This window comes from Leiobunum rupestre, chromosome 10 (assembly GCF_980474605.1).
Source record: "Leiobunum rupestre chromosome 10, qqLeiRupe1.1.hap1, whole genome shotgun sequence".
Lineage (NCBI taxonomy): Eukaryota > Metazoa > Arthropoda > Arachnida > Opiliones > Sclerosomatidae > Leiobunum > Leiobunum rupestre.
Genome location: NC_143393.1, coordinates 21991075 through 22014583, shown reverse-complemented (window position 1 = coordinate 22014583; position 23509 = coordinate 21991075). Strand labels below are relative to the sequence as shown.

Below are 23509 nucleotides of genomic sequence, written 5' to 3'. Positions count from 1 at the left end.
TAATAAAAGATACCATAAATTTTTTCCTGGAATAGATGTTTCCATAGAATTCCGCATCAAAGTCTAATAAAGAGTTGGTGCTAAGACGGTTGAACTTACATCTGTATTTTCATTAAATTGACAAAGTTGTAGTCGGCAACGTACTCGGCCGGAAGCGGGAGGGCAAGACACATCATTTACAATGGTATTATCAGGAGAGAGTGTACGGTCCTTTCAATTTGAAAGAATACCATACATTAAATTGTTTTAACATTAACTGTCGAGTATGATGAATTAAATCAATAAAGTTCAGAAAACCATTTATTTACAATGTGTAATATAAAATGTACAGCGATTATACAAATTCGTACTTTTTTGATATTTATGATAAAAAATGTACATGTCCACTCGTTATCGTAAGCTTTCTTGGAAAGAACTCGTCGGAATTAAACAGTCAACCGAATAATTAGTACCTCGGCCGCGTGGCGTAATTTGGGTTGAACGGGGGCGGGGGTTCTTCGTACTCCTCGTTGGGGGCGTACGACCTGCCCCTGGAGGTGAAGTACGGGTTGTAAATGCCCGGGGCGGCGGTGGTGAAACCCGGCGGTACGTTCCTCCTCGGGGTCACGTCGTATTGTTCGATGTAGAAGACGTCGCTGCTGGTGGAAGTCGTGGTTGAAAGTCGCGGCGCGGTAGAGACCTTGGACGGCAGGTGCGAATAGACCTCCGTCACGGCTACGTTCGAGTATCGAGAAGGCGGCTCGGTCGCGTTGTTGCCACGAACCAGATTCGGAGGTCGCGGTCCCGATTGGGCGCGCCGCCCCGGTGCCCCGTTCGCGTTACCGGATGCAGCGTTCGGTCGAACGGAAACGGACACTGGAGACGCGATTCTATTTCGTTCCTTGGAAGCCGTATAACGTACCGACTTGACCGTCAAAGCCAGTCCGGCGAAGAAGGCGAGGCCGCCCGCTGGAAGGATGACCATCCCGGCGATTTGCATGCCCCTGTTCCCGGAGTCGATGGGCACCTCCCCCAGGCGTCCCGGTTTGGTCTGGCTGGGGCTGAAGCCGAGCGATATCAGCGTCAAACCCGCGACCAGCAAGACGAGTCCGACGATATCCACCACGATGCACCATTTGAACGGCAACGACAGGCAGACTCTCCACCCTGAAACGGCCGCTTGCCGGGCGTTGTGGGCGGGAGTGGATGGCATCCGCGGCAGAGATGAAGAATGCCACTTAAGATGCGACTGTAGCGTGGTTCTGTAAATTCGCCGGAATGTCTGATTTATAATTTATAATTTTTTAAAAATGAGGGAAACTGATTTTCTCTGTGCCTTTATTTGCCACACGTTCTGAATATTGAATTTGGGAAGAGTCTTTTAGCGCGGCTGCCTTCCCGTTATCATCCAGGGGCCCCTCGGGGTTACGAAAGGTCACGCTTTGGATTTTACGTTATAATGTAATAAGATTACGGAGATTAGCCTTAGGATAAAAGCTCGGCCCTAGTTCCTTTGGTTTACGCTGGATGTCGCCACGTTCTTCGTATGGGGAATAATTGACAAATATCCGGGAGCCGGAAAGATAACGGTGGAGATAATGCCGTTACATAATTTAAACACGACGGAACTGTTCGGTCCGCTTTCGCTCGTAGCGGCCGCCATGGCGTTAGTTCGCGTCACAGATCATGAGAAAAAACACAGAGCGACCCGATGATACAAAAAATCACGTGACCACTATAGAGTAATATCGGCGTGACGTATGTCGACGTCACCCATGCTTTTTCCTATAGATAAAAAACTGCCCTCAAAATGGCGGCCATAGCCCAAAACTACAGAGCGATACTACTCTATAGTCGTCACCTCGTTCCCATTATCCATAGAAACGGAAAACGTTCGATCACACGACCGAACTACAAGTACCCAATTATGAAAACAAATTCAAATAATTTTATTTTTTATATTTAGTTTTTAAGTGGTAAATTAAGTATACAGGTATGACAATGCTTTTGCAAATACCATAAGAATAAAATGAAATTTTAGAAAAGAAGGGTATTAAAGGTAGCTAGCTGACTTGGACCTGTGGTAGTGTTTTGGCTATTTATTACCCTAACTGATTATTATACAGGGTGTTTCAAAAGGTAATGCAAAAAATTAAGGAGTTGTAGGGGGTGAGTTGAGAAGTATGTCTGTTTTTTCCCATTTTCCTACGATGGGTTAAAAGAGCGCCAGAGAGCTTCAAAGTGTGGCCTACTAGCCCCGGGAAGTAGGCTGCAACAAGCGCTAAACCAAGCAGCAGGGAAACGCTAACATTAATGTTTTTGTTCGTGTGATAGGTAAAAAAGGACTTTTGTAAACCAATCGAGGTAACCAGCGTAAAAAAGTAAACTTAAACAGTATTTGAAGTCCCTGCTGCTTGGTTTAGCGCTCGTTGCAGCCTACTTCCAGGGGCTAGTAGGCCACACTTTGAAGCTCTCTGGCGCTATACTCATCGTAGGAAAATGGGACAATAACAGGCATATTTATCAACTCACCCCCTCCAACTCCTTCAAATTTTTGCGTAACCTTTTGAAACACCCTGTAAACGTTTCTATTCCTTATCTTAAATTTTTGCACACAGCCAAAAAGCTTGATAGACATCAGATGAAGTTTCACATAATTTTTTTCCGGATATGGCTTCAATATAGCTATCCGTTTTTATTTCGACTAACTACCACACTTATAGAATGTAATTATAGAATTCCGCTATTACTTTTCCATTCTAGCTCATTGCCATATTCCCCACGGACCTCATAATGAAACCAAATGTCTCCGCATTCCATCCGTCTAATAGTACGTACCTTTTTCCGTTTCCTGGAACCCCTGCTCCGACTCGCCCAACAGGGACGATCAGCCTATTTCCACAGAAGCCCTGGAAAAAGTGATAGCCCTTAAGCCTAGTTCACGCGATACGATTTTGTAGCGTGCGATGACTGCGATCTAGTCACTTCTAGTGTTGTATGTCGGAAAATTTTCCGGAAAATGACCGAGGCCTCTTTTCCGTTAAATTTTCCTTATTTTTCCAAAAAAAATAAAAAAAATCATTTCATGATTATAGTCTAATATTGCAAATATAAATAAAGCGGCATTTTCGCCTCATTCTTTCGAATCTAAAAGTAAAACTAAACCTCTAGACTAGTTTTAAACTGATTAACAATGTAACACTATTAATGTTTTGTAGTATGTTTACTGATATTAGACGTTTTATATCGATAAAAAGCTAAAAAAAATAAAAAACCCTTAAAAAGTAATTTATGTTTCAATTTTTTTATTTTTCCGATTAGCGGAAAATTTTCCTCATTTTATGTTTCCGGAAAATTAACAACACTAACACAAAACAATATCGTTTCTTTCAATAACGAATTTTAATGCAACTTCTTGTTTCTTGAAATTAATGTAGGCACCTCTTTCTTAACGACTTTAGCAAAACGCATGGTATGAAGGAAATTTTGAAGCGACCAGGCTATGAGAAAACAAATCGCACGCGACAAAATCGTATCGTGTGAACCAGGCTTCAGAAAGAAAATCAATTTCAATTCAGCGATATTACAATCGAGGAACGAAATATCAAAATTAATAATAACTCGACTACGAAAACAGCAGTCTGCCGTGCAAAGCACAAAAGCATTAACGACCAAAACCAAAATATGGAGAAAACCTGCAAAATTCAAACTTTCTTTGCCTTAAGATACCGCAACTTACTTCTTTCAAGTTTATATAGTAGACTTGGATTTTTCAACTCAAATTATATTCTGGTACTAAACAATTTACAGGCCAAACGATATTTCAAAAATATCATTAAAACCAAGTCTTAAAACGCGAACGTTTTGATTTGACTTTTAAAGAAAATAAACACATTAATGCGTTTTTGGTTTAAAAATAATGCAAAAACCTAAAATAATGCGTTTTGCAACAAGTTATTTCTCTAAGAACAAAAATTTTAAATTCGAAAATTAGTTCAAAATTGAATTTAACGTATAAAATAAGGAGAAATAAAACCAAAATCTGTATATCGAAAATTTTGTCTTTAATGCTTTTGTGCTTTGCACGGCAGAGCTTGCCTTTTAAAAAATGCTTATTACTTTTGAAAACAGAAGGGGATAGGTTACCGCCCCGGATTCATTTCATTTTTAAAGAGATGGGACATTGAAGAAACGGAAATAGGAAATACGGACGAGCGAGGAGATGGGGAGAAAGAAAGGTTAAAAAGGAAACGAAAATGGCGAGGAAGATGTCATCCAATATTAACTTTGCTCCACAATGCAAACACCCCTAAAGAAAGGAGCCCGAAACAAGATGTATTTTGCCACCCCCCCCTCCCTTCTCCCTCTTATCTTAGCCTCTTTAACCTCGTATTTCTTTACGAAACTGAGAAAAGTCTGTTCTGTTGATTTAAGCGGCGGTTTAACTACGATTGAGCGGCTATTTCCGAACGCGTAGCTTCTAGCTGTTGGCTTCGCTTAATCCCGTATCGCGTTGCGGAGTAGAGTGGGCCGTCTGAAAAGTTGTAACGGAACTTTCCCTCCCTTTTGTTTCGCCTCCCTTTATGACGCGGTAAGAGAAGATGGGCTTTAGAAGTACTTATCAAAGATGGGTTATTTCGTATCGCCTGCCCAGTAGGTCTGCTGGTAATTTACTGAATCATAGATGGTGTTTCTGTTTTTCTAGTTTATAAAGGTAGTATTCCTAGTAGCTATATTTGCCAACGCAGATGGTAAGTGGGACGCCAGATTTTAGTCCAGTATTACCTTTATTTTGCCCCACATTTAGGTCTATTATTTGTTTTAGAAAAAATGGAATTCGTTTCGGAAATTGGCTTGAATTGCGAAAACCATTCTGATATTAAATATCTCCAGGAGCGTATAATACATGCCTTACTTGAGAAGTATGCACCTATGATTTCCAAAAGATGTTTCGGAAGATACCTATACATTGATTTTATAGCATAATAGCATTAATATTATTATATTTAAAAAATGTTTTAAGTGAAGGATAATATTAAATATTAAATATTGGCAATTAATAATTTAGGTTCCTAAGGAAACAGAGGCAATACTGGCCATGTTCTTGGACTGATAATCAATTGAATAATAATTTTACATATTAGTCTATTTAAATTTAAATGCAACTGAAATTTATTTTCTATCTTTAACCACTAAAAAGTTACAATTAATTATATTTTCTGTTAGTCTCAAACTGAAAACTTCCGTCTCTTCAAGGCGAAGTTGGCGGCTGAGCCTTGGGGCCCCTTAAAATTGCTCGACGGGCGAGCCTAACGCCTAGGGGCTTATATGAAATATAAATGATTATAATTATTTTTATGTAGATAGAAACAAAATTCAATTGCATTTAGTATATCGAATACAGAAGTCTTAATTCCAGAAAGTTTAAATTAATTTACAAACATAAACTATCTTTCAAAAGCGAGAATCTAAATTTAGTTTGACACTTTTTAAAAAATATATATCTTGTGTAGAAATGTAGTAAATATAATGTTTCAGGAATAATTTTTTTAAATTATTTCTCATTGAACCCGCATTTGAACCTCGTTTTAATCCCAAGATGGCGCTGCATACGCAGTGGCTGCGCTCAGTGCCGTCGCTAGGGTGTTTTAGGCGGCGCTTGAGCCACCTGTAAAATTTCTGAAGCGCCACCTAAAATTTCTGAAAAGCGCCTCCTAAAATTCAGAATTTTTACAATTTACTTGGCGAAATGTTTCTTCGAACTTAAAAATGGGATGGCCCTGACCAGCGCTTACGGCTTAAGCGCCACCAGTTTGGAAATCCTGGTGACGCCACTGGCGGCGCTAGGGGGTAGGCCACTGCCTACCTTAAAATGTTGAGGGGCCCCAAAATCAACCTATATTAAGGGGCCCCAAATTGATCTAGAAAGGGTCTCAATATTGTCCCAAGAGATAAAATTATTTATAAATAACAATGAAACAATTGACGATAATGTATTTAGAAATTTTTGAGGTATCTCCTAGTAAATAAAACCAGTTCTGTTATATTTGGACTCGTTTTACTGTTGTTAGAACTTTTTTGTTCGTCATGTACATCACTACTTCATTTTATTGAAGCATTTCGTTGAGAAAAGGGGGGTCCCGGGTCGGGGGCCCATTTATTTGGTTTGCCTACCCTCGCGAAAATTCCTGGCGCCGCCACTGTGCATACGGCGTTATCATTAATATTATTATTATTATTAGTCTGTTCTAACAGCATGGCGGCTTCAAAGAGAAATTCCAATCGAGGCGAAACCGCACCGTAGTTCCTTAAAAGTATTGAACGGTTGTCGTTATAAATCACTGTATAAACGAAGCTGGCTCATTGCGTATGTTTGAGCGAGGCAACTAAGACCTCTCCAAAGATTACACGGGCGCAAAAAAAGTAAAAGGGCAATAAAATAAGATTACCTATAGTCCAGAGTGGAGACGAAAACAACGAAAATATAAAACCCTTCAGGGCTGGCTAAAAATAAACAAAGACCGCACCCTTTCGAATAGCTTCCAAACCCGGTAAAGGAAACCTTTTTTCTTGGTTTTGAACCCGCGGGAAGATGGTCCGGGGATTAAACTCGGGCCGCGCTTTCCGTTAAGCCTATTACGAAATGGCCCAAAACATTAAAAAGGATCCTATCTTTGATATATCCATCGGTAACCGAATCCTTTCATCCTTGATGCCTTTTCCTACGCGAAAGGAGGCCATGTTGTGCTAGGAGGATGGATAAGAGCGGGGAGGGGGGAAACGAATTACGATTTGGAGACAGAAATGTCCCAAATGAGGGCTAGGGCACTGAGCAGTTATTTGTTTCTATAACGACCCTCTTTTCAAATTTATCCCCCCCCCCCTTTCAGACCACCTTTTTCCAGCTTAAAAGTAAAGTTCATAAACCCCCTCGAGATAGAACCACCTAGAAGTATATAAATATATTATCTTTGTATATGATGGATCATATTCGATAAGGCTGTTTCAAAGATTGAATCCCGGACCACTTAGACTCAACGGGACTCGAAACGCCACCTCACGACAGCAAGTTTGGTGGCGCCATCGTTTGCCTATTAATGTAAACTTTTAAGGTGACTCTTAAATATATTATAATAATTCTTCAAATATTTAATGTTTTAACTAAGTATTAATTGAATAAGAAACTTCAACGCTTTTATTCGTAATAATTTGCAAAATATGTAATATATTAATTGAGGAAAAACCGTCAAATCTTATAGAAACTGACAACAGATGTCGTCTCATTCGACTTTTAGAAAACTACGAGAAGAATTTCTCTATTGCAGCGTATAGTAATATTACGAGTCCCGTTGGGTGTAAATGGTCTAAGATCAGATCACCGTAGATGTCGTCTGCTATACTCGGATTAGAATATCTTACGAAGATGATACGCGCACTAATGACCTAGGAAGCCGTAAAAAAGTCTACTTATACATATACATATACATATGTATATATATTGAATATTGAGATTGGAGATTGTGTCAATGATAAAGAAGCTTTATTGGATATAAATTTGCACAGCGTTGTAAACGTCTTCCCGTTTTGCCAATTTCGAATTTTCGTAACAAGTTTGTTAGTAGATCATAGCTGCACGCGGGTCCCAAGTCATCGAGCGACTTTCAAACAGGTGGCCGGGTTACAATGCGTAGGAGGATGGTGGCATGCCACGCGAGCCAACAGCTCCCTGCACTCACTATTACCATATGTAACATAATTACTCATAAGTGTGCGTCTGTTTAACATCTCTGTATTAAAAATTTAAATGAGACCTTGTTTCACAGCCACCAAAGAAACTACGGACTAACGTCGCGTAAAACTGGTTTTAACTTCCTTCCCTCCCCGACAGAACTAGTTTTGATGACGATAAAACCGTCATCGACAATTACGTCATATCCTTGCAACAAGGTCTCATTGAGATAAAGTTATTTCTGGCACACTTATGATTAAATAAGTTACATATGCTATTACCGTTAACCACTACAAATTATTATAGGAAGGGGAAACCGAAAAACCCGTGGGGAAACCCCTTAAAGCGGTGGGGAGATAACTTGCAAACTCAGGTACAGGGCTCAAGCGAATAACATTTGATAGATTAATACTTCTCCCGTAAGAGTCGTATTATACACTTCTGATATTAGCTAACACCTGGGCCTCCTTTCGAAGACGAACGTATAATGATATTGGAGTTTCAAAGATTGATTCCCTATTTGTAAAACTCGATCGCATTTGTATCCGCGGGAATTCAGAACGTAATCCGACGCCCCAGTTTCAAAAACCCATCATATTAGCCTAATAAGTTCACGTTTAATTAAATTAATTATACGGATAAATTATGGAAGAACGCGAAACTAAAAAATAATTCGGTGCCGAATATCAATTTATCATTTACGAGATGGCTAAAAAGTAAAATTCCTTTAGCGCTATTTTATCTAGGAAACTATATACGAACCGTATCTTAAGCGCACCCTCGTGGAAAAATATCTATACTAAATGTCAACAGTTTTCGTATTCCGCCCTTCGAGCCTCCGATAAGATAAACGAAATGGCACCCCAAACAAAAAACGCTGTACTATTGAAAACAAGCTATTTGAAATTCCTCCAAAACAGTGACTCTCAGGACTTACTCCGTAATTGTCTTCCTAGGATGTCCTACTGTCCCGTGGAAGCTGCAGTCCGTGTCATCCAGAGCTGAATCCGTCAGCGACGGTGGCTCCTCAGAAACTACCTGTTCAAATCTGTACCAATGAATCTTTGATCGAAGCGCTCGACTCGCTGCGAGAGGGAGAGAGCGTATAGGCCTACAGCGACAGGGATCGCTAGCGGCGTAAAAAGGAGTCAATAATCTTCCACTTTCTCTCGACTAAGTTGGTGCCCCCCCCCCCTTCTCGCTCTCCCTCCGTTGCCTAGTTACGCGCCTGTCAACATTCCCCATTATCAGCTGTTAGGATGAATTAAAATTTCGACTCTCCCACCATCTCCTTTCGTAAAAATTCTTCAGCTTCACTGAAGATCCCATCTCATTTGGAGGTTTTATTTTAGCCGGGGAAGCGGGGTAAAGTTTAAAGCGTGTCCAATCGTCACTTAGTATCAGGTAGGGTTAGCGCGAATCGTTTGAGAAAATGTCTTCTTCGCCGTCTCATTTTTAAAAGAGGTCTACAACGTCGATAGATAATCCGTTAAAAAAAAAGACATTTATGCGGATTTCCGGGGAGCCTTTCTTAACGCTAGGAGGCGCTCTTTTAACGTCGGAGCATACGTTATTCAGTGACAACGGAGCGGAAGGCGGTGCGCTTAAAAATGCAAATTAGATTTTTATTAAAAACTTTGCTGCTGGTTTTATTTCATTGGAGTTATTGTAACGCGCTAACCCCGCTATCTACAAGGGATTTGATGTTTTATGATCGTTTTTGTAGTTTTACGACTACCTGTAAACCCAAACCAAGGCAACAGGTCTTTCGCAACTTTTTATTACATTGTTTATTTTCCATATTGAAACCAACTCAAACTATGCGACCACCGACTGATCGTAATAGTTTTGTCGTGAGCGGACTGATGGTAATAGTCTTTGCTTATAGATCCCTGCGTATAGTCTTTCAAGACTTCTAAGAAAGGGGTGGACATAAGGATATTTATTTTAGTAGTCAGCCTGACTAGTGGGGGTAAAAATGGCGGTATAAAAACCAGAAGGTCAGCCAAAATTTTGCTTTACCCATCATAATTAAAATGGGAGTTAATTATCACTTGAGTTACATGATGATTTTTTTTTAATTAAAAAATGGGATCGATAAATGATGAATTTATGATATGCCATATTCGCCATTATTTATGAATATTGAGGTAAATTTTTCACTAGTCAAATTGACTAGTCAGCCCCCAGATTTCGATTAATTTTAGTAGTCAGAACATTTATTTTAGTAGTCAAATGCCGTGACTATGCCTTTTGTCCAACCCTGTTCAAAACATGTTCTAAACGTATTATTTTAATATTTTATTCAATAAAACTCATTCAGCGATTCCCTATGGTATTGATACATAAATCCTGTGAAACGTCAGTAACTCGTGTTAGGTCTAACCAAAGATATTATAACTACGTACCCCAGATTCGAAATCAAGCTCCTTGAACGTAAACGCAGGCTCTTACTGAGTTTCCGGCGGAAGTCGGAAAAAACTGCCTCCATAGAGCCGCTCCTGGCAGGGCTACCGACATCTAGTTAAAAAGTTTTAGTGAAAATTGCGCCGTGGTTTTTGACTCGCGGTTTTCAAGATACCAGATATTTTAGCGTTATATTGTTTTAAAACAATAATGGATCATGCCTGTAGCTCTAAAAATATTTCTAAACGAAAGAAAACTAAAGGTGAGTAATATAATCTTGGGTCATCTATTGAAATTCCTTATTTCTCACCCTGCTATGGAGCCCGATTTTTCCGACTTCCGGCGCGAACTCAGTAAAAGCCTCAAGAGAAAACGCGCTATCGAGAAACGCCGTGATTTCGAATCTAGGGTACGTAGTTATATTATCTTTGGTCTAACGGACAATTTTTACGTCCTGGACAAAATAATTATATTAGGCCCAAGCGAGATTTTTTCATCGGAAAAATTAAAATTAAGGAAATAGTTGCTAGTTGACTCGAGTATAGATTGTAGTTGGCTTCTTTGGCTAGCCAATCCAACCGACCAAATATTTCATTCAGTGATCCCCTTTTCGTCCAGTAGGAGGAAGTAAGGAAAGTTGAGGTTTTAGAAGCGTCCAAGTTCTTTTTCATCTCTGGATTAATTTACAAAATACAAACTAAAAGCAATGCAGCGCGAAGCTATTTAGCTTTTACCCCATCTAGTGTCCGCCACTAGTACTAAACATTCGCAAAGTTTTCACCTTTAAAGAAAGTTGCTGCTTCTAGAATGGACTCAGCAGACCAAAAAAAAATTATTTTTAAAATTAGGGATCATCTTCAATTTAAAAATCAGACATAAAATACTAAAATAAATGGTTTAAAAAATATGTGTAGGAGCAATGTTTTTCTGATCATAAGGAAAAAGCGTGATAGTGGTACTACGATAAGTAAGAAAAGACTATACGTATAAATAAATCATACCGTGGTTAAGTACTTACAAGGAGACATCCCGAAGTGTAACCCACCGATTTTGTTCAAACTCGGGGGATTGGTAGACCTTCGTGTAACATGAAAAATCCTAAAGGGAATTTATTCAATGGGTAACCGTTTTGCCATGGCAACGAAAAATGTTTTTGATAACAACAAATGGAAATTTTCCCATTGAAAATAACATGGGATTCTGACCGATTCCTAGGACCCCCCTGTGAAATTTTTAACAAATTTAAAAATTTCGAAAATGCCAAAAATTTAAAAAATAGATAAAAATTAATAAAAAAAACATCAAAATTGATCAACTTTTGATCAATTTGAGGTCCAAATCCCATGTTATTTTCAATGGGAAAATTTAATATTTTTGTTGTCAAAAACATTTTTCGTTGCCATGGCAAAACGGTTGCCCATTGAATAAATTCCCTTTAGGATTTTTCATGATACACGAAGGTCTACCAATCCCCCGAGTTTGAACAAAATCGGTGGGTTACACTTCGGGCTGTTTCCTTGTTAGAACTCTCCGCGAGCTGTTTACTTGTGTTTGGAAGTATCGGGAAAAAGTGTGCGAAAAATCGCCCCCAAACTGTCTAGTAGAAGGATCAGCCGAGGCTTAGTGAAAATTGAACCGATTTTTACGGTAAAAAAAACGTTTTCTTTGACAAAATGATGATAAATTAACGAATCGAAATATAAACATCAATATTTTTTTATTAATAATCAACTAGTCATCAAGCGACTTTTAATGCTAGCTACGCAGTTCTGTTCTTATTTATCGCCATCAATAAATTAGATTGAAAAAATTCCTGTGAGGGCCCAAGCAATTTTTTTTTAAATATTTATCTACTTAAAACTTAACTAATAAAATGTAAAGCTCTAAATATTTATTACTATATTTCATTGATAAATAAATTTCTGAAAATCTGTGTACATGGCTAGATCATTAAGCCTTTCTTGGCCACATGCATTACGAAGGTATATTAGGCTGTCTAGATAATTGGATTAAACAGGGTACATGACGACGCGATCTTCTGTTTGGACGAATCTAACGAAATAAATTTGATGCTTATTTCATCTCAATGTTACCTGCGTCTTCAATTTGGACTTTGATATTAGAAATCTTTCCCTGGTGGTTATTAATCCTCAATTGTATTTCCGAAATCGTACAGTATCATACTTATGGTTATTATTTTACTTACGGTAATACTTTATGGCGTTGGATAGTAAGAAAGAAATTACAAAATAAATTTTATTTACTTTAAATTCGAGAAACATTTTACAATAAGTATGTACTTGAAAGTGTTATTGATAACAATTTACAATAATGTAAGCGGATTAAGTTCTTTTGTAATAAGCGTTCAGTTTTTATCGGTAAAACAATCGCGATTCATGGTTTTATATTTGTCCAAACCACTTTCTTTTAGTCCCTTTTCTCAAAAGACACAAATTCACTCAGTATTCCCGTAATTTGCAAACGTATAAAAATATAAAATGCTCTCTTACGGGAAGGGTTAGTATAGAGTACATTTCGAAATCATTATATTATTTATTTATTTAGATATTTTTCTCAGGTCAAGGTACTTTTTCCCGGATAAGGAGGGGGAGGGTCCCAGTATCGACAGGGTAATCCTGACCCGTCGAAATCCTGCCCGCAAGTCTGGAACCTACCTGTTGAGTTACCATTGGCCGCTACTTCCGGATAGTAAAGATGATAAGAGTGCAACCTGGACCACGGCGAGAACCTCGGACTCCCGAAAGGGGGCGCGGTGAGGGCGCAATTTCCCATTTCGGATTGGGCGGGGATGACGTCATCGATACTCGCGGAGCGCAGTAGCGAGCGCTTATCCAGAGCGAACAGGATAATCGCCTTCAGCATGACGACGCCTCCCGCGCAAATGAAAGCGTAGCCGAACACGCGCATAGTGTTGCCATCTGTCGTCGGTGACAGGAAGCTCGGGTGTCCGGCCACTACGGTCAACGCGACGCCGGCCGCCAAGAAGGCGAAACCGACCACCAGAACGATGTGAATGCAAGGTCGCGGCCACAATCGTCCGTTTCCGCCGTGAGCTTGTCCACCCGGAAGGTAAGGTTCGCTGGTGCTGTATTCCATTCTCGATGCCCTCGGCTAGTTTATAGCTACGGCTTTTGGCTGCTGCTAAATTGGACCTTCCGAAGAGTTTTACGGCAGCTCTGCTTTCATCGAAAGATAGTTTCAAAGTCATTTTAAGTCACATCATTTTATAATTTTAGACATAAAGTCGGACGTAGTTAAATATAATCATGAATTTATGACAAATTCGTGATACAATTTTTATACCTAATACAGGGTGTTTCAAAAGGTAATGCAAAATTTTAAGGAGTTGTAGGGGGTGAGTTGAGAAGTATGCCTGTTTTTTCCCCATTTTCCTACGATGAGTTAAAAGAGCGCCAGAGAGCTTCAAAGTGTGGCCTTCTAGCCCCGGGAAGTAGGCTGCAACAAGCGCAAAACCAAGCAGCAGGGACTTTAAATACTGTTTAAGTTACCTTTTTACGCTGGTTACCTCGATTTGTTTACAAAAGTCCTTTTTTACCAATCACACGAACCCAAACCTGAATGTTCGCATTTCCTTGCTGCTTGGTTTCGCGCTTGTCGCAGCCTACTTCCAGGGGCTGGTAGGCCACACTTTAAAGCTCTCTGGCTCTCTTTTAACTCATCGTAGGAAAATGGGGGAAAAACAGGCATACATCTCTACTCACCCCCTACAACTCCTTCAAATTTTTGCATAACCGTTTGAAACACCCTGTATACCTTTGTTAAAACTTAATAGCATTTTACCTCAAACATGTACATCCAAAATGCCATTAAAGTACCGATACTCCTAAAATATCGCAAGAAGTTAAGTTTTGGGAAACCCTTTACACCGCTTCCATTTTGGGAACTTTATTGGCGGAGAGATCGTAAAAGTTTGGCCAAACATCGAATCGCACTATCACCGTGTAGTTCTAGATTGAGTTTGCGGTACTGGCGATATAAAATTTATATCGTTGGCTTAGTTTTATTCTAGATTTTATAGCGGCAGTCCATATCCCTTAGATACTTCTAAACTTCTTCGGATAAATTATTAGAAACAACTAATTTATAAATCGCTCTTTACACTCGAAAATTTTAATCGAAGATGAGCAATTTATTGGGCGGTCAAATTTTAATGTCTCAACCCGCAAAATTATTTATATCAGAAGCTTACTAAAGAAGTATCCACCTAAGACATTGAAATTAAACTTGTACTTGACTTCCCGCCAAATTACACCTCGTAGGGATATTAACCGATGAAATTGTATTAGAAAATATGACACTCTTCATCCCAATGAAAAATCAGCGTGGGTATATGTTTTAGGCGAATAACATTAACAAGATAGGTAGATAAATACTCGAGGGGTCGGATATTTGAGAAAATCCTGTACAAAAGTGAGATAAAAATCCACAAATACAAAATCCAAGAATTAGAATTAACCTCCCATTAATTTATGTAATAAATCAACGATAAAAATTAACAAATTCAAAATCCAATAATTAACCTCCCATAAACTTTATGTAATAAATCCACGATAAAAAATCCACTAATTCAAAATCCAAGAATTAACCTCCCATAAACTTTATAAATGTAATACATAATAAAAAATCCTATATTTTTCCAAAATCCCGTTCAAAAATGAATACTTTTAATTATCTCTTAAGGAATATATTATATACTTCTGATAATACGAAAATTGCAAATGACAACCTACCTTTTAACGTGGCGCGTTCCATCTAGAAAATCACTTTCGTTTAAATTAATCCAGTCCGCAATAGCTCAAGATCAATATATAAAACGGGCAAATTTCGGTGGTATTAGAGCCGTTGATGGAGCCACTAAATTTCGTCCGTTGCGCCTGGGACAATCTGGTTGCGAAAATGACGACTAGATTTCGTCAAAACCCGCCAATTGTGAAAATCCCAAAGCGGGGACAAAAAGTCCCAGTCGCGATCGAACGTTTACAAAAGAACAGACTCGCGGGTCCAAATAAATTTTGCATCATGATCACTTTCGAGCATGGGATCCTGGGAGGCTGGCACTCGACTACGAAAAACGTCAAATTAACCGCTCCCGTTAACGTAGTATAATTGCGTCTCGACTTTACCCGCTTACTATCGCGAAACGGAAGTGTGAAGTGATAAAAAACGTCTACGTAAGAGGGGAATATGTTAATATATCCCGCGTATAACTCAAACCATACTGGGGGGTCAACTTTGGAAATACTGCGGGGAGGTTGGGGGGTAAAAATGGCGCGTGGCGCGAGCTCTTACAAAATCAACCGTCGACAATGTAAAGCATCTGCGAGGTGCCCCTGCACAGCTGGTTTCATCTGCCCTCTTTACAATCTCTCTCTCTCGTCTGGGGTCCTGGGACTGAGGGAAAACGCGTATGGTACTCGCGAAGACCGGGGATTTTGATGCTATTAAAAAAATATGGGGGTGTCCGTTATATTAAGCTTCCGTCCAGTATCGGCTGTTCCGAATGTCCCCCTCCCAAGTTTCGCCGACTACTAGACGACACGTATATCGCTATAAGCTCTAATTGTATTTCCGGTGACACCATCTTGTTGTTTCCGGTTTTCGCCGTGACGCTATAATAGAATCGGTGGCGTTTTTTCGGATGTACTTAATAAAATTATTTTTTGAATTTGCGTAGGTATTTGCGTAATAGGCGATTTGGTTTACGGCTGTGGTCAGTTGGTCATCGAAGGTTATTAGGTAGCGGGATTTTAGTCAGGTCGTTTTATTATTTTCAAACTGCTATTCTTATTTTCTGATCCGTTACGCGGCTATTTGTGGAATTTTGTAGGAAGTTACTGATACTATTGTGTATTACATTGAGGATAGTTTTGTAGAATAATAATTCTGTACTCGCTGACAAGCGTTACTCGTTAACTATATAGCTATTTATATATATATATATATATATATATATATATATATATATATATATATATATATAACTGTATAGCCACAAAAAAAATACAAATAAAATAACTAAAAGTTCTAAATATTAAAGATTTTTAAAATCAGGTAAACCTGAAATTTCTATAGCGTTTTTAATTGTACGTTCTTGAATTTTATTTTATCTAAACATCGGTGTTAAAGTCGCAAGCCAGATTTCCCGCACGGTACTGACGAGTCGAAAATAGGACGAAACCGGTCTACCGTTGGAATTTCTGGCTATTTAATTTAATTTAATTTAGTTTTTCACTCGAAGATTTATTTGGTCCGAGTTTCGCGTCTTTTTGTTCGCTCGAAGACCTATCGGTACGAGCTATTAGTAAGTTTTTAAATTTCTTCAAATTTGTATGGTTTAGCTTTATTATCCCTTTTCATAATGGACTTATCTACTTATTCGCTAATTATATAATCCTTTACAATGCAGTCCATAGGTGGTTCCTTTTAACTTAACATATTTTATAATATAATGACGTTGGCTTTTATGTGTGTTTTTTTTACTGTATTTTGTTATAACTTGCTGGATTTTTTTCTGTTTTATGGCACAATAAAACCAATATATATCTAAATGATATGATATGTTATATTATATATTTTTGTTCATTTTAGATTATTTCGATATTATTATAACCAGAAGTTCATCAAGATTCAAGTGTCGGTCGTTAAAAATTAGCAATATGCAAATCAAAATCGACTTGTTTTTCTGCCCTTGGGTTTGTGGGTAAAATTAAAAGTACGATAATAATATGTTTAGAACGTAATAGTAGTTCTAAATTGTTTATTTTTATATTTATCAGAATTTTAATTGGCGTGCACATTTCGCTTTTGGTAATTTTACATAACGTCGGGCGTGGATGAACTCCTGTTACTACTGCTGTTATTGATTATCAGTAACGGAAAATATTGTAACAGGAATTTTGAAGATAATTTTATAAAGTTTTTTATTAATCGATTTGCTTTCGCTATGGATAAATTAATGATATGCAAAGGCATACTTGTATCTTGAGGGAAAACCTTGTGAATGTGCCCAATTTTGGATCAGTTTTCATGCCGTTTGATTTTTGGTAGAATAATACTTATTAGAGATAAAACTATGATACGTATATAGTGTAAACTATTGAATTTGTATTCAGTGTATCGGAAAGTGTAGTCCAAATTTTATAGTTTTTGTTCTGGTGTAGTACACGCCACCAAACCCAGTGTAATTATAGCCAAGGTCTATTTTTTCTTTTGGTCTAATTTATTTTAGAAATACCTAAAATTAAAGGTTACCAATTTATTTACCTTTTTTGAATCTTTCGCAGCAAAGTCTTAGATTCTTTTGTAGGCTAGTATACTAGTCTTTTATATCCCACTAGTCACTATAAGGTTACTTAAGTTGTGGAAACTGTGGTTCATTTAAATTAAAGGAATATTTTTCAGCAGTGAAAGTTAGTTTATACTCATTTTAAATTTAATTTCCTAATTACTTGAATAAAACCAGCTCTTAATCAAGTACTCGATAACACGACTCGTTAAAAATAATAATCGAAGTTTTTTCTGAATTACTTATCTCGAATAAGAGAAAATGTCGTGCTCGATACCCGACTCAATTACCTAAAACCACTACTCGCACAGCCCTAGTGCAAAAGCATAAAAAAAAGTGTAACGTCACATAAATTCAAAAAATAATTTAGTGAAAGAGCTCTATTGAAGCCAATAGTTTCCACTAATACTAAATTTTGATTGATTTTAGTTATTGTTGTAATAAATCTTCAATTCGACGTAACCATGCATTTTAACAATATTTAAAACAATTTTCTATGATAATAACGTAAGATATATGGATGGCGTTTGTCTTATCTTGTTATATAGGTATTAACGTAATATCCATTCAGAGCACACTTCTAATTTACACCCTTAATTATTATTTAAAATTGGAGTTTTAAGTCAACCTTTAGCCATCGTTATCAATACTTATAATATCTACTTAAGTGGATGGATTTATTACAGTTTCAACACTTCCAAACTGTTTTTTTTTAACCAATTTGGTAATCTTGCGGATAAAATATGAACGAACTAAAAGGGGATATTTAAAACTTCCAATTTTTACTCGCCTTTGAAAATAAACTATTTATTTCAGTTTTACGTTACACCATCTGGTGGCAGAAAGCGATAATGAATTTTTGCTTACTAGTGCTTCTGATTTTTTTTACTTTTTTTCAATTTCACCAAATCTCATAAACTTCAGAACAAATCTTAAATTGGGAAAATATCACGTTTAAATACGAAACTTGTGTTTGTAAAAAACAATTTTGTGTAACGATTCCATCTTTATTTTGATAAATTAAACGTTACTTTTAATTCTGAAATCGTTTTAAATTTCAGTAAGTCTGGTCCTCAAAGTATATTTCCCTCATTTCTATATTTTTTGGAGTCATGGTGAAGAAATAATTTTGTAAATAATAAGTCGATTCCGAAAGTCAGTGGGTTAAAAATTAACTTATCCCTATCTTGTGAAGATTCACTTCCCCTACGTCATAACGTCGTTTTCTCTCCCCCTCTGCAGGCCTTAAGGGAAGACGACACTATGACGTATTTGAATTGAATCTTTGAAAAATAAGGATAAGAGAATTTTCACCTCAGTGGTGTAGTCCGGATTTTGGTTAAAAAATAAAATAAAAACCAATTCCTCGGATATCACGGCTTCGCGAAAGTTTCCAATTACTAGTAAACACAGAATATATCGAGTTTTAACATATATTTATCCTTTAGCTTTGGACACAAAATCGTAACTGGGCTTCCTGAGGAAATGGGCGACAAAAGCTCGTCCAGCACCTTCCTCCAGAGGAGGGAAAGATTCCAAGATATGTCCGTTCTGGCTCTCCACGTAGCCACTAACGGTGGACACTGTTCTAGTCCTATCTCCGCTGTCAAAACCATATTCCGCACGACGGGCAGCGAACTTCTTGACCCTGAGGATGACCCTGACCAGAGTTACCAGGGCGCAGGTGATCAGTCCGCCACCAACGACCAAGAAGAGGATGGCGAAATGTTCCAGAGGGGTTTCCTTCCAATGTCTGGCCAGGGTGGCCGTGTGTCCCGTTTGGGTCCTGTTCGACACCACCATCACGATGATCCCCAGCGTCACGAAGGCCAGACCAACGGCCAGTAGGCAGATGGACGTTTTGGCCGCTGTTTTTAAGCGGACTCCGCATATTCCCGCTGGAAGCTTCAAGCTGTCTCGCCGAGATTGGAAGCTGACCGAGTCAGTTTCGTCCTCTCGTTCCCGATGGTTCAAAAGGTCCCTCTGCGTCGAGAAATGTTACATCAGAGAAAACGGAAAGAAAAAATATCTGCTGGATGCAAATAACTCTCTCCCCCTATCTTGTCGCTTGTTATGTCGTGTTCTCCGCCAATCTCCCAAGTTTAAAGGCCGAGAACAGAGATTCCATTTTCTCGTGCGCGAATTTAGACCCCCGCAAAATTGAGTGACAGCGTCGACAGCTTGACCGACGGCTCTGACTGTTTTGGAATAGAATATATACATCGAGTATCAAAAAAAGAGGTAAGCTACAATACATGGAATTGTCCAGGTGGTCACTCAAGCTGCCAGAGCTGTCACTTAAGTTGTCAGAGATGTCAATCAGTTGTCACTCGTTAAAAAATTAAGTACAGGATAAGAGGGACGGAATATCCCATTCGACCGAAGGTGGTTTTTGAGGTGTCCCATTCGACCGAATTCCGCCGAAACTTGCGGTTTTTATGTGTCCCATTCGACCGAACGCTTTTATGTGTCCCATTCGACCGAACGCTGCTATATAAATTGGCTTTTGGAATGAGCATGAATTATATTTTTATCTTCACCTAGTCAAGAAAAGTAACTGAACCAAAACTGAAATAGTAAACTTAACCAACTCTAACCTAACCTAACCTAACCTAACCTAACCTAAACATGGATCTTCGATAGTACATACCTTATAAATAAAATACCAAATCACCCCGCCAATTGGGCTACATTTTAAAATTCTTTCAGTCGAATGGGATTTCGGTCGAATGGGAATAAACGACGGAATATCGCTCTGGTCTCGGTCTTTAAGGACAAAGCTAGTGGCCGGTGGGCTAAAATTAGGGGGTGGAGAGTGATTTATCAAAGCCACAAGGTCATTTGCGGCTAGAAGGGGGTATGAATGGGGAAATCACTCGGTAACTGAATTCGACCCTCCCTCGTACAATTTCCCGCCATCCTGTACACGTCCACTCACATTGCCCTTTAAGGGGAGACGACCTTATGACGTAGGGGAACTGAGTATTCACAAAATAGGGGGAACGCAATTTTCATCCACTGACTTTCGAAATCGTCCCATTAACCATCGAACCACCTATAGCGATCAACTCCGTAAGTTACCGTAGCTGCTGAATTTCGGCCAGCTTAGGTGCTTTTAAAACCATTAGCCCCTGCGACACCTATCCAGCAGCGAAGGGACCTCCCTCGTTGACAGGGCTGCCAATTTTTGATTAAAAAAATATTTTTTTAATTTAAATCGGATTTTTATTGATATTTTGGATTTTTATTAAAATTTCAAAGTTTTATATAATTTAGTTTCATAATTTTACCTAAATCAAATGTTTTAATTTTTTAAAGACTTAATATATATATATATGTTTAATGAATTTTTCAATTTAAGCTAATAATCATATAGAAAGTTTTATTTTTTAAAACCTATTTTGGTACTTTACAAAACAAATTCGGCGGAATCCCCACCCACAGGTAGAATCCAATGCAACATTAGGGGGGAAGTACAAGAAAGATTATATTTAAACCTAAATTATAGCAATCGGCAAGGTTTTTTCTTTTTCAAAAATACCATATAAAATTGATTTAAATCAATGATTTAATTTTTTAAAAAATCATTGATTTAAATCGTGATTTAAACAAAAGTTGCGTAGTGTAGTGACGGATTAACCACTACCAGGAGTAGGCTCACGCCTGGTGATAATTAATCCGCACACGTCGTAGTGGGAACTCATTTCAATGTATTCATTGTAGACCGTCTCAATTTAAATTACTCAGCGATGTTAAATGTCATATATTTCTTACTGTTTCCATGGCTTGTTCGCTCTCATTTTCCATTCCCAGCGCTGATGCAACGTTGAAGTTGTCGTCGTAACAGGCTGATTCTGGTCGTCGACGCCATTTTGAAGTCAGGACTCCCACTTTCGGTTGATAAGACTCGCAATCGACGACTATCAACTATTATTTTTCTATTAACTGTTTATGGGCTGCCTAGAATCAATACACTTTGATAATAGCGGCTTAAGAGTTGCTTTCACGCGTCTATCAGCGTATTGTTATATCTCATATCTTTCAAATCAGCTACCATACATAATATAACTACATTTATAATCAGTTGTTTTCGTTGAAAAAATATACAATTGGAAATTTTTAATTTATGATAAGGCAGTCACAGATTCCGAGTTGTGTTCATAGACATAATAAAGAAATAGACACCTTACGCGGGGTTTGTTTTGTTTTATTCAAAAATGGAAGAAACAAGGGCTGAGTGAGTCTGAGAAGACCGCGAGCCCGGCGAAGATTTTGAGGCGTAAGTGGGACTTGTGGGACAAATGTAGTCCGCTTGTCCACCCGATTAATCAGGGCGAGATATGTGTAACGGCCACGCCAACGGGGGGATACGTGGGGACAGGGGTGGGGACACTCGTGGCGGAAGTATTCCGACCACCCGTTGGGGGATTGGTGTTCGTCCTCACACGGCCATCCACAAACTCTGCCTCCCAGACGCTTGGGATTAGAGGAGTACGCCACTACTCCCGGCTACGCGGGATTTGATTTGCTAAAAATATACGGGAGCGATAACTAGCAGACAACCGACAGTTGTTCTGTATTCAGTATTCCTGTGCAGACTTGGAAATAGTGATATTTTTAAACGGGGCCCTACGGTCTCCCGGCCCCCCTTAAGTTTATTTTTATTGAGGGCCACTGGCCTAGGGGGGTTGGAATAAAAAGTGGTTGCGTTATACTTACGCAAACATTTATTGACTTTAAAACGTCAACTTTAACGCTAGATTTCGCTCTCGACTAGGGTAGGAAAACAACGTTTCTAAGACGGCGTAAAAAAATGTTTCCGGAAATTATTTTTATAGGTTTTTTATTAAATTTGGGGGGCCCCGTGGCCCGCAACCCCTTTTCAAATGATTTATTTTAAGGGCCCTTGATATTTTTTTAAGAGCCATTGGCCCCAGGACTCCCGCTATTTCCAAGTCTGTTCCTGTGGTACTCCGTGTAAAGCGCCACCTAACGCTTAGTATTTATCGAGTTTTTCTTTTTCTTTTGTTTTTGTTTTTGTTTTTGAGTATCTGTATCAGGGTGTGTATGGTGCGAAGGCCTAGTTGTCATGTGCACCAAAATAAAGTTTATTATTTTTGAAAAAAAAAACATAGAAATAGAAATTAGACTAGAAGCACGATTGGATTGGGCGGGGACGTACCAGCTAGAAGGCTGCCATCAGAGTGGAATCGCGATAGTCGCGCCATCTCATAGAAACAATTTAAACTAAATAAGTAAATATGGAATAACATAAAACAGATCGTATTAAATTTTTTTTTATTTATCTGACATTATATTAAGTTATTTAAAGAGCTTTAGGAAAATCATAAAAATCTCAAGAATCTACTTTATCTACCGTGTCCCCCTTAAAGTCACACGTTAACTTTGCGCAATCATTGTAAGTCTGAAATACCACAAATCGTCACAGTTTAACTAAACTTTAATTATTTCTGTTTTTTTTTTTAAATATGCCTACATAAGATTCAAAAATCTTGGTTTCAGTGTCTTTTAAACTATCATCAGTATTAGTCAAGTCAAATTGAGTGGTTTCCGGTAGTTCACTTTTTCCGTGAGTTTTCTGAAATAACCTCTGATAAATAGGGAAACTAAATAACAATTACTAAAATCAATAAATTGGCATACTCTAGAAGATGTAAATATACTTTGTTCTGGAATAGATATTTTTGGGAACTCTTTCAAATTCTTGTTTTAATAAAGAAATTATTCATATTTCAGTTAGTTTTTAATTTCAGAATATATAGGGTAATTTTTACTTGTGTAGGTACAGCATTTGCTTTCAAATGCTGCCTTCCATTTTCAAAGTAAATTTCATTCGGCAGAAAATGTTTACTACACACAAAGTCATATGAAATAATTGAAGATGGATTCCAATTTTCGCGATTTACCGCTAAAACCCATTTTCCTAGTAATTCAGAATTTCTCAGAGGAAATCTTAGTGTAAAATAAATCTCTTATTCCGAGATTATTATAAAATATTTACTATAATATTACATACTTATGAAATGATAATTTTATTTCTTTCACAG

The 23509-nt window shown here is 38.1% G+C and overlaps 2 protein-coding genes across 4 annotated transcripts; both read right to left on the bottom strand.

The window, feature by feature from the left end:
• Positions 1–282: 282 nt before the first annotated feature.
• On the bottom strand, positions 283–8862 carry LOC149925043 (uncharacterized). Its single transcript, XM_090160260.1, has 3 exons — positions 8646–8862; positions 2818–2888; positions 283–1241 (listed from the first exon to the last, which is right to left on the bottom strand). The coding sequence occupies exon 3, from the start codon at positions 1190–1192 to the stop codon at positions 446–448; it is 747 nt and encodes a 248-aa protein (XP_090016386.1). The 5' UTR covers positions 1193–1241; positions 2818–2888; positions 8646–8862; the 3' UTR covers positions 283–445.
• A 3609-nt stretch (positions 8863–12471) lies between these two features.
• On the bottom strand, positions 12472–21511 carry LOC149925042 (uncharacterized). Of its 3 annotated transcripts, none has more exons than XM_090160109.1 (2): positions 21216–21511; positions 12472–13314 (listed from the first exon to the last, which is right to left on the bottom strand). In XM_090160109.1, exon 2 carries the CDS (start codon positions 13229–13231, stop codon positions 12689–12691), a length of 543 nt encoding a protein of 180 aa, XP_090016235.1. In that variant the 5' UTR covers positions 13232–13314; positions 21216–21511; the 3' UTR covers positions 12472–12688. The 3 variants fall into 3 exon arrangements, with proteins under 3 accessions (XP_090016235.1, XP_090016236.1, XP_090016234.1); XM_090160110.1 differs by having other exon boundaries at positions 12472–13311; XM_090160108.1 differs by lacking the exon at positions 12472–13314 and adding an exon at positions 18861–19424 and having other exon boundaries at positions 21216–21506.
• Positions 21512–23509: the final 1998 nt, after the last annotated feature.